Below are 11,359 nucleotides of genomic sequence, written 5' to 3' on the forward strand. Positions count from 1 at the left end.
GAGAAACGGGAAAAGGAAAGCGTGTGCAGCACTCTGCAGTTTCTGTGGGACGCTTGCTACCCCTTTAGAGCCCCCAACCGGGTCGCCGACTAGGGTGGTGCTGATGGCGGCGTGATGATGCTGATCGGGAGGAAGAGGGGAACTTTTCTCGCAACAACGGCTTAAAGGTGAGTGCTTATACGAGCAACAAAATGCGCTGAAAGAAAACGCCGCTGCAGCAGCCCCAAACTCCTTCAGAAGTCCCTTCTGAGCCCCCCCTGTACCACCCCCCATCTCCTATGGCGGTTGGTCACATCGCGTTGGGGTCGCTGCGAATGCACTGCAGCTCTGAAATCATGCTGCTTAATGCTAAGAGACGCTTTTAATACTATTAAAAGCACTAACAGGGCTATTGACGCAGGGAAGAAGCGAGAAAGCCCCTGTGCTAACTCTTCTCATGTAGTCCCGATCCTCCTTCAGGACACCCGAGGCGTTCAGCCCAACCCTTCCATAGCGAAGGGATGACGCCGGTGGCAAAACTTCCACACACGCTAAGCTTGACCATAAGAATTCCTGAAAAGGCAGGAGGGCACTAATCTAGGCCTTTTACATTCCTTCTTCTAGTGCATCCATCAAAGCAACACAAACCTTCACGCCCACATTAATTGGCTAGCCCACCTGGAACTTCCCACATATCACACCAAGTCAGGATACTTTTGCGCTGCAGCAGACTACAGGTTTTATCTTCGGTACTTGGTAGTGGGCCGCGCAACCAGCATATCGAGACACGGCTCGAAAGGGGAAAGGCCTTAAACACTGAGAGTAGCTTTGGTTCAGTACTATATGAGCCTCAACCTAGTGCTTGATTCAATTTCCTATGCCTATCGCAGCCGCGCGACACCAAATTCTTGAAGTGACGCGGAAGAGGTGTAACGCGTTATCCAAGGTCTCCGTAGGGAGAGATATACCCAGACTCAACACAAACAAATTAGAAGATTGCTGCGTTTTTCCTTGAAAAATTCGTTCGTTTCGGTAACCGCGGCCCTTATTTTTCTCTACATGAGGAAATAGGGGCTGCTAGGATGCGCATACTCATATATTTTGAGCACTATAAGCAATCCCAACTAGTTGTGCATTGCAACTAGCTAGTTGTACATGGTGTCTACCGCACACGCACACAACATCGCGTCTCCTTGTGTCGAGAAAATTGTACTCTGCAATAAATGAGATATATGAAAAGGCACTCCAATTTGCCTTTTTCTACGAGATCTTGGCAAAATCTTACTATTTGTGTAGCAAAATTTTAAGTATAGGGTGTTAAGTCTAACTTAGCCCGCAACACTAGTGCGTGCACTATATTCGCTGCTCAGCTATCCAAGCGCCACTCGCTGATGCTTACTTATAATCACAATCATATTCTGCTCCACATGCCCTGCTTCCTGCCTGTGGACATGAAAATTTGCGAATTTGGTCGAGCCCATGCAAAGGCTTGGATGTCTGCAGTGCTCTACTCTTGAATAACATGATATATGTATCACATACAAGTAATTGTTTTACCGTTTAAAACGAAAATACAGTTTCACAAAATAGATAATGACGGCCTCGGGAGGAGTACCGTCCGTTTTCAATGCCATAAGGTGCTCTCAATGAAAGCAGTCAGCCTACGCGCGAATTAGTGGCTCAAGCATTCAAATAGATGTGCCTCTGCGTGTCCCGGGGAAACAAAAGGAGACTGTCTGTTGTATCCTGGGACCCTGAGAAAGACAGGCTGCGAGTTCTTTCAACGTCCTCTGCGCCTGCATCTTCCTATAGTGACCACTTGTCTACTGGGGTTGGATGCATGCAATATTGCGCCGCTCTGCTGCCCTGCACTCTGTAACAAGCGTATGTGACAGGAGACTGACACATGAGCGTCAAGCAATCAACCACGCGCAGCGGGAAACCAAAAGAACTAAGCAGCCGCCATTGAGGGCCTTAGTGACGACTCGTCATACAACGCACAATAAGCAACGACAATCCAGAAACTTCCTTCTGATGCTGTCACCGCCTTTGTTCCAGCTGCTCCATATGTAACGTGCTGCTGTGCGTATGTTGCTGCTACATCCCTTCGCCTTCCGAAAACCGAAGCCGAATATTGAGGAAACTCTGTAGAGCCTTTTAGGGTGGGAGCGGCCCTTCCTAAATCCCAAAAGTTACTGAAGAAGGCACTTTTACACCACGACTCGAAAACTGATGCAGCAAACGTCACAAGGCCCCTGATTAGCTCTGGCCCCACACCACCGCCATACCACCTATCATCTAGTCCCCTCGTCTCCCCTCTTCAACGCACCGGCAGATGATACCTGCCCTGGGGCACATGAAGCCGTGACAACCCCTGTCATGAAAATCATAAGAGGCGACAAGGACCATGTCCATGGGGTACTCCGAGATATGCGCACCGTCCACAAAAGCTGGTTTTATTGGGGAAGTGGCATAGGGCTGGGGGCTCTCTGCGTCTGCGGCTTGAAATTCCAGTCCTCGTCTGTAAATGTTCTCGGGCTCCTAATTTGCTGGTAGAGTTCAATCTCTTGTTCCTTCCTCTCTCGAAACTCTATTGCCTTTTGTCGAGCTGCTTCATGGCTCAGGTAATCTACATCAGCGCAAAACGAGTAGCACACATACTCCAAACATGTATACGTATCGCACGCAGCTAAGAACAACTCGCCCTTGTAAGCAGAAGAATCTCATATCTCCGACAAAAAGCAAAAGCTGACAGAACTGTAGTCCTCTTAGACGGGATTTGGTAAGCTGTCCCGTAAATACCCAGGGAAAGGGAAGGGCCTCATAGCCATGGAAATTTTGCCGGCCGCCTTTCAATTCAGAAAAAGCTTTAAGAAAGCAAGGACCCAATGGTAGAGGAGATGACGAATAGGGAGGCATAAAAGTGCTGACCATGGACTGAGAATCCCTTCGTGTGAATGCGCCCATTTTCCTTCCAGTTCGCCCTCCAGAGTCTGCGCCGCTTGTCGTAGTACACTCCCTTTCTGGCTACAAAGGACAGACGCATCCCCGCGTCCTCAACAACAATATGGCTCGACTTCCGCACTGCCTTTGGTGCGGCGCCCTCTCCTCCAACGTTGCACCTAACCAAAGAGGAGGGGGCAGAAGAGGGGATATAGGTGGCCAGTTGCTCCGCCTCTGTAGAATCGACCACCATGGACTGCAAACGCATAACATAAAATAGAAGTGAGACAGCACAGCACATAGTAGCAAAGAGACGGGCAGGCAGCGCGGCACATAGAAGACCAACAGGCTTTAGCGGAGGGGCACAATTAGGATGTAGGCCGAAACACACAGTGCATATAAATACGGCAAACCGTACAGAAGAAAAGCACACAGTGTGAAGGGCAGCACAAAGAACAACACAGTGTCGAGGGCACCGGTACATGGCGGACAGAAGCACACCCAGAGAGCTCGGCAAGCTGCCAAACAAAAACGGCAGATGGATGGGCAAACGCCTGTACTTACCCCCGAGAACCCAGAAGCGCTGTGCTGCTGAGGGAAAGGCAGCACCTCTTCGCTTGCACTGCCGTGTGTAGCCTCTTCAACACAAAAGCCCTCCGCATGGGAGCTGCGGTCCTCTGTCCGCGGAACCCCTGGGGTACCCCGCCAGCAGCTTGGGCTCTGAGCGCCATGTTCTGTTGCAAGCAGCTTGCGGCCTTCCCAGGCTTTTCGGGTGTCTCCCTCATGCGCAGCATGAGGCTGTTGCTGTTGCTGATACTGCTGCTGCTCATTCGGCTTATACAGGCCTTCGTATTTATGCTTCAATGAGGTGCTCGGATTTGAAGTATCCAGGTCTTCGTCATAAGGCGAAATGCTCACTTCATTCAACGACATGGGAGGTTCTAGGGCCGCATCGGAATAAGCAGGGTCACAGAGGAGGCCTCCTGGGTTCTGAGAACTCGCCGTTACAGATGATATATAGGAGGAGGGGTCAGATCCCTGCTGCAGGTGCTGCTGCTGCTGCATCGGTTGTTGCTGCTGATGGTAGTTCAGGGGCTTCAGGGTGGACTGTTCATCTGAGGGACACGTAGCGGTCCCGGGTTTTCTTTTGTGACTGTCCTCCTGCAAGCGCACCTCAGCATAGAAATACCTGGAGCTGGAGGAGGAACTCCAGGAGTCCTCACCAAGAGGGCCTAAGGAATTAAAGGAACCATGGGGGCCCTCTCGACGCCACTTAACAGGAGCCCGACCCTTGAAATCCTTTGACTTGCCGCTGGGCAATTAACTCCCCCCGTAGATTCCCCGCACTAGATCCCCTACCTCAGCTTCTTCCTCCTTCTTCTGTGAAGGCATCGAGCCATCGTTAGACCGACGTTGAAACGTGACCGCATCAGCGGGGCCCGCATCAGCGGGAGCTCCCACACCAGGAGAGCTCCCTGGAGTAGAGGCGCCGTTCATAAACGTGTGGTGGGAAGGGCGGGAGTGGCCCCCCGTGTCTAAGAGGACTGGGCCCAGCAGGCTGCCTGACGCGAGAAAGTGGTTTGCCGGGCACCCTCCCGTAAACCCCACTGTTCTTTGACTCTCTCCAGTAGAATTCTTCAGGATTTTAGGGCGCGGCTGCCGAAGGTAACAAACCCTGTCCCCCCCATTTGGCCCGCCGCTGCTGCTGTTACTGATGATGCTGCCAATGCTACTGCTGCGTTTTCCGCTGCTGCTGCTGCACCTGTCGCACCACCCGCAGACGATGCGACTCTGCAGGCCCTCTAACGGGGTGACATCCGCACCGTGTTTGCTTCGGCTGGCGGGTCTGCCGCAAAAAGGCCCTCGAAAGAGGTCCCTTGATACTTCCTGCTGGAGTGAGCTGGATAGCCCACAGTGAGCCTCCTTTCCCTCCTCTTCGCCGCACGAAGTGCAGCTGCAGGGGCCATCACGGACCTTCGAACAGTTCGGAGCGCACCACCTAGAGTTTGACAAGGCGGAGGCAGCAGCGCGCAAGGCCTTCGTAGCGGCGGCCGCAGCTGGAGACGCCGAAAGAGGCAGGGAATCATGTGGATGAGGTAGACTCTTGTCTAGATGCGCCTCCTTAAACCCCTCACTACTGGTTTTACTGCTTCCCAACGCGTCGGAAGTCCAAGGCGATGCCTGGGGATTTTGAAAGGCCTGGTGCTCCTGGGAACGAGGAGACCCTTTCAAGCCCCCTTGGCCCCCACATCCTCCGATGGCACCCGACAAGGAGGAGTTGCAGTGAGAGTCAAGCTCCGGGGAAGAAAAAGCCTCAATAGAAAACGTCCTCCAGGAGTCTTGGCGGGAAAGCGAGCGTGTGCGCGATAGAGAAAAGGGGGTCACCGTCGGGATGGAGAGATAGCGATTGAAGGGCAAATACGCAGGGTCGAGACATCGCCTACGCGCGTCCAGTTGCTGCAACAGCACCGACAAACATTGGCTCTGGGGGCCCCCAGAACTGAGACATACGGCTCCCCTGAACCTGGGCAGTGCGGCGCTGCGGCGCAACACACAAATACGCCGGGCATGGCCTGGAAGTACAACGCATGCAGCTCTCTACAACCGAGCCGGATCATCGTGAAGAAAGTGCCTCAAGGGAAAACACCACGGGGTCAAAGGCGGAGAAGGCCCGCAGGCAGCGTGCAGGCCCTCAAGCAACGAGAAAGCTTCATAAAGCGACAAATGCACTAATGACATAGCCATGGCGACTGTTGACGGCCTAGAGGCACAGGCTCCTTGACAGCCCTACGGCGCGCGTACCAGAAGATGTCGACTGAATCCTGAAAATTCTCGCCGCGCTTCTCTTCCTGCTGATCTAGACTATCCCGATTTTTCACTACTCCGGGCTCACAAGGGGTGGACTGGGAATCTTCCTGAACCCCCGTAGCGGCTTGGCGTTTCCTTCTAACCTTCCATTCGAAGCATAGTCTATCCCAATGGAAGAAGAAATTGTCGTGGTAAAGAGCCCAGCGCCTGGCAGCTGTGCGGAGGTGCGTTAAAAGCTCGAGACTCTGGATCTCCGCATGCAACGAGTCCACTGTCGGGGCGGAGACTAAGGCTGGAACAGAGACGCACGGGCTCTCCTCTTTACAAGTAGATGAAAACGGCGGAGGAAATGCATCCTCCCCCGCGTGGGTGCCGTATTCAATCCCGTTGCTCTCCCCTACGGAAAGCTTGGCACTGCCGGGCAAGGTGCTAACTGCCCCGGAGGGTGCTGAAGTCGCAGAAGATCGCTCAGATTTTATCTCGCATGCTTCAGACTTGAGCATATCCTCCTTGCCAGTCTCTCCTTTCTGACAGCCCCAGATCCCCTGCCTCGATACAAGGGGCGTTAGGCAGTCATCATGCAAGACCGGTTCGTGCGGCTGCAAAGATCCTGAGAAAAAACGGAATCATATTGGAGCACAAGGCGACGCCCTCAGCCCGAATTTCAGGGCAGCTGTAGATGGGGCATGGGATGTTCACAGGTACAGATACGCAAGGTTTTTGATGAAAAGGCCATGAGGAAAAATACTGTCACTCTACGCAACGTACTAATGGTCTTATCCTTGGAGCCGAGCCCATGGGGGCTATGGAGAACCTGTGTTATATTCTTGACAGAGCATGGAGAAACATCGCAGGACGTGCCTTCTAGTGGCGGCCTGAGAGCTGCTGCCTCTTGTGTCATCCCTGCAGTGTTAAAGCCCGGGATACACAGCGGGAGGGCAGTCGCGCAGGGACGGCCTGGACGGGGGCCTTGACTGGGGACGGGACCCTCCGAGCTAAGGAGAATTTGCTGCATCTTTAGGGGGTTGATACCCCTCCGGCTGAAACACCTTAGAACTGCCAGTCAGCTGGTGGTGAGTGGATCGGTACGAGAGGAAATGGCTACGGAAAGAGAGGCCGTGACACTCAGCCTGCAGCATCAGCCTCAAGGAGCAATGGAAAAAGCGAAGAACAACGCAGAGAGGGTGACATCGCTCATGTTCACACCAGGCGGGCCCTGTTGTTGCAGTTGCTGCTGGTCCTCGTTGAGCCGTGGGGCAACCCGCGGGTCGAGGCGTGCTTCTAGGGCAGCCAACGATCGATAACACCAAACGATGCAGGAATCATGATTCTGCAGTCAATGGCTGTAGAAAAGTGCACGATAGATCCCTCGGTTAGCCCCTCAAGGCCAAACTCCTATGCAGTGAGTGCTGTGCTGCTCCTTGCCCACTCGAGCCAGCCCCAGGGTGCCACTGCACTGCATTGAAGCCGTATTTACCAGCAACTGATACCTAGTCACAAGTCACATTACAAGAGTTTTTTTAGCTGCTGTAAACTTTTCTGCAAGGTTCTCTAAGAGGCGCCATGCCCGGCGAAGGTCCATTCATGCGCACAGCAACGCTGGCGGAGGACAGGTACAAATGCCAGAAGGGTAGACAGAGAGCATCACTATGTTGGATAACAGAAGCCTTCAATCTGACCCAACTCTTTAGAAAGTATTTGCAACAGTAGTGTGCTGCTCTAAAGGGCAAAATGGCCCTATCCAAAGCCTATATCTATACTGGAACTCGTTTCTGCTACAGAACGGTAGACAACCATTGGTACAACCAGACGTCACTATGTTGCTCTTACTGTGGAACCAAAGACGGCGCTCGACTGACGGTATAGTGTCAGTCTCTGGATACAAACTCAAGACGCATGCGACCAAAATAGCGGTGGTGAGCGAGTGGCTGACTTTTAGCTAGCCAGTGGTTAACCACTGGTACTTTATGGCTGCCCCAGAGCTCGCCACTAATTCACCACTAGGAAGCTCACTGGCAGCCAGGATGTCACGTAGTAGCCGTCAGGCAGGACACCCTGTTATGTGCACTGGCTCGAGGAGCACATGACCTCCGCTGCTCTACATTGTTGAAGGTCTCTAAGGGGGCTGATAGCTTCTAAAACACTTTATACCCCGCTAGGGTGCATTCAGCCTTTACCGAATTGAAGTTCTTATTCGCTGCCTCGTTCTCCTCAGGGGTCTGCAATGATTAACCTGACCTGAGATGCTTGATCCAAAGCCACCGTAGAAAGACACATGTCTCCTCAGTCAGTACAAGCTTAATATAAAGTTATAGATTTCTTTTAAAGGAATCCCTTCGTTCACCGGCCGCAGCCCCCACTGTACTTAACATGAGGAAAGAGGGACAGGAGTGTGCGCCTAGCTACATGCTTTAAGCACTCAAGCATCCACAGCTGATCTCCCGTAACATCTGTAGTACACTTCCATAACAATGCAACTCTCTGTGTCATAACAGCAATACTCTGTGATTGATATGAGTTATGGACAGACAAAACAAGTAGTCGATTCCCTGAGAATTATCCATTAAATATAATTGTTGCAGTTGGGACTACAAAAGTATACCTTACCCCCTTTTATTTTCTCTCTTCGCCTCTGTGCCGCCCCTGTTTTCCTAGAAACGCTCGCCCAGTACACCCTCGCTGCTGAAGAGTCTTAAAACAGAGCACTTCTACCGCTCCCTGTGGATCTACTGCCTACGCACGTTATTTGCGTGCGGGGCTCATACCGCAAAAACTTCTGAGCGGCTCGAACTTTTAAGGAAGCCAATGTTGGTTTCTCTTGGACATCTCCAACTTTCAAGCAAATCAGGAGAGCTGGTGAAGGCGTTCATCCGTGAGAGGATGGCAAATGGCCTTAGCTACTGGCCACGAACTGCCTCGCGTGGTCACCCTACAGTCCATCTTGAAAAGCCCAAATATCTACTGGGACCAACTCTCCAGGCTTGAAACATACAGTCAAGAGCCTACTTCTCACAATTCCGCCCCTCTCTCTACTCAGCTTTGCATCCATATTTTTAGTGCACTAGCCACCTGTCCTCTAAACCCTTCCGCTGCTACTAATGGCTGTTGGCCCCGGACCACCAGGTCTAAGCCCGAATTGAAGGGAGGCTCCGAATCGAAGATCAGAGATGCGGAAGAGCAGCATATAAACACGTCAATACAATCAATATAAACTCACTGAGCGCAAGGAAGAAATAAAGCTGAGCGATTCGATGCTTATAGACATAGTTTTACAAATAGTTCAGAAGCGTGCGGGAGTACGTTCTTTCTGTTTGTCTGCCGCAGTGTCATTCGCGGTGGCCACATTACGATCGATGTAGGAGAAGGTCATAAAGGCACGCAAAAAGGTACTAGCGAGTTTCGCACTCCTAGCGAAGTGATGTTCCTGGGGTTTCCGCAAAGCTTCCAAAAATGATTTTAGAATAGTTAAGCAACTTTGTGAGAAGTGAGGACAGAGCTAAAGAAAAGAAAAAGTGGGCATATTTGCTGGACCTTTCCATAATGACACGGGTGCTATGCTGACGCTGAGCCTGCGGCAGTCCAACGATGTACTGTACAGTCAAGGCAGTCAAAATCCTCTCATGAACTGGAAGATTCTGCAATAGACCGGGCTTAGAAGAACTGGACGGCTTGAAGCTGCTAACAATCTCGGCATGTGAGCGCATACTCGTCTGTCGCAGGGCGCGTCTAATGCTATCAAAAGGGCCATGAGAGCCTTTTCACTCTAGAATGGATCCCAGCACGGCCGGAAAACCACTTGAGAGTGTGCTGTGCGCAAAGTGGGTCTGTTAAATGCAATGAGAATACACAGGCGACGGGAAAAAGAATTTGTTTTGGACGGCAACAGACCACCCTCAAAATGTCATTGCTTCACCCTGTCGCTGTTCTGGATTTGATAATAATAGCGTGTGCCTGGATGTCAACAGCATTGAACCCCGCAATTCTGATAGAAGCCGCGAAAATCCACAGGCAATAGGGCTGCGTCGCACAACAGTGAATTGGTGGGGCGTTCCGTGAGCGCGTAGGCGACCCCGTGGATAATGTCCTTGCTATACTTCAGTGTGAGGTTATACTGCAGGAGGCGCTTGAGCCAACGAAGTGTTTTGAGCTATCAAGATTTTACAATCACTTTGTGGCTTACATTAAGAATTGGCCTCTATACGGGAAGTCAAGTGGCGGCCGTGTATACAAGGCCGGCATTTTCATGCTTCACGACACTGCATATGATTCGTTTCCCTGCCTGAATGTCGCCGTTCGTTTTTGCTGAAGCGATGAGAATGACAAGCAAGATCTTGTTGTTTTGGAGAACCCGTAGCCAGTTGAGAGGAAAGAATACACACCGCTACAACACTAGCACTATTGTTATGGATATGGCGCCCCAAATTATAGAGCGCAAGCACTGAAAAGTTGTAAAGTGCCGTTCTGTGGCATCAGCTTCCTCATTTCTGGTCACAGATTGCGTTTCTCAAGTGGATCAGTCAAAGGAACAGGAATCCGAGCAAGTTCACGGACGAGTCTTCGTTGACTACATACAAGCCATAGAACATTGTACAGTCCTTGCGGGTGCGTAGAAGTTAAAGCCATGCCTTCAATGCTTCAATTTTGGCCAGAGCTGCCTCAATTGTAGCAGCTAAAGCACGGAATCCCAGAACAGCACTATTCCCACAAAAACCAGCCTCACATACCAGTGCTTGTTGGGCTACAGCTCAAACGCGAGCCGTGAGTGCTGCAGGTGCTCCTGAATGTGTAAGGTACAGACTAAGGCGTCCTCCACGAAGGCAGCCATACAGCTTTTTTGATAGACTCATTAAACGTTTGGTCGGCTTGCCACTTCAGTTCTGCTATGTTAGTAACAAGTCCAAACGGCATACAAGCAAACTTTTCTGTTTGAGGGCAAAGATGGAACGCCGCCTAATGATTGCCAAAAGGCTAAGTAAAAGATTTGTAAGGAGAGTTCCATGAAGTCAAATGCCAAGTAGACTGCCAAAGCGTGTACTTGGCAGGTAGTTTGTCAATCTGAGACGTCGGGAAGCTTCACTTCACATTAATCTTAAAGGGCTTTAGGTATAGGTTTATGTGCCACCTTCCGTCCCTTTCCGACATCAACATCGGGTGTTGCCAAAGGCACTGGTCGATTTCTTCACTTCGTGCTCCTTCAACAACTCTTTTGCTTACTGCTGAACCTTGGCTTAATGACATGGGGGCTCCCGATACTGCGGAACATAGTTTGGAGCTGACCTGGAGACAAGCTTAAAACGATGCGCTGGACGACCAGCAGGTGGCCAGCCTGCTGGCAACTCGTCATATTTTGCGCGTCAACGAAATCCTCATCGAAACTTGCCTAGTCCTGCTGCTCCTCGGCTTAAGCTTAATTGATATTTTCGACGAAATCCGGTTACACAGCCAGTGAAAGGGGACATCGGCTCAGAACCCACCTCCCTTACTGCTCTGATGAGCCAACCGCATAATGGCGATGCCTCATTGTGGTGAGGGACGACTCTAATAAGCTCTACATAGGTAAAAGGAACCTTGTTCCGGAGACTAAAAGTTGCTTCTTGTATCCGGAACACAACCCACTAACCTCCACAGC

The 11,359-nt window shown here is 51.3% G+C and overlaps 1 protein-coding gene across 1 annotated transcript; it reads right to left on the bottom strand.

The window, feature by feature from the left end:
- Window positions 1-1,930: 1,930 nt before the first annotated feature.
- Window positions 1,931-6,233, bottom strand: LOC34617278. The gene is made up of 8 exons (XM_026337293.1): window positions 5,725-6,233; window positions 4,657-5,404; window positions 4,282-4,542; window positions 4,031-4,154; window positions 3,385-3,902; window positions 2,911-3,178; window positions 2,473-2,608; window positions 1,931-2,297 (listed from the first exon to the last, which is right to left on the bottom strand). The coding sequence occupies exons 1-8, from the start codon at window positions 6,231-6,233 to the stop codon at window positions 1,931-1,933; spliced, it is 2,931 nt and encodes a 976-aa protein (XP_026193078.1).
- Window positions 6,234-11,359: the final 5,126 nt, after the last annotated feature.

Source organism: Cyclospora cayetanensis, unplaced genomic scaffold (genome assembly GCF_002999335.1).
Source record: "Cyclospora cayetanensis isolate NF1_C8 unplaced genomic scaffold, CcayRef3 CcayRef3_contig_174, whole genome shotgun sequence".
Classification (NCBI taxonomy): Eukaryota; Apicomplexa; class Conoidasida; order Eucoccidiorida; family Eimeriidae; genus Cyclospora; species Cyclospora cayetanensis.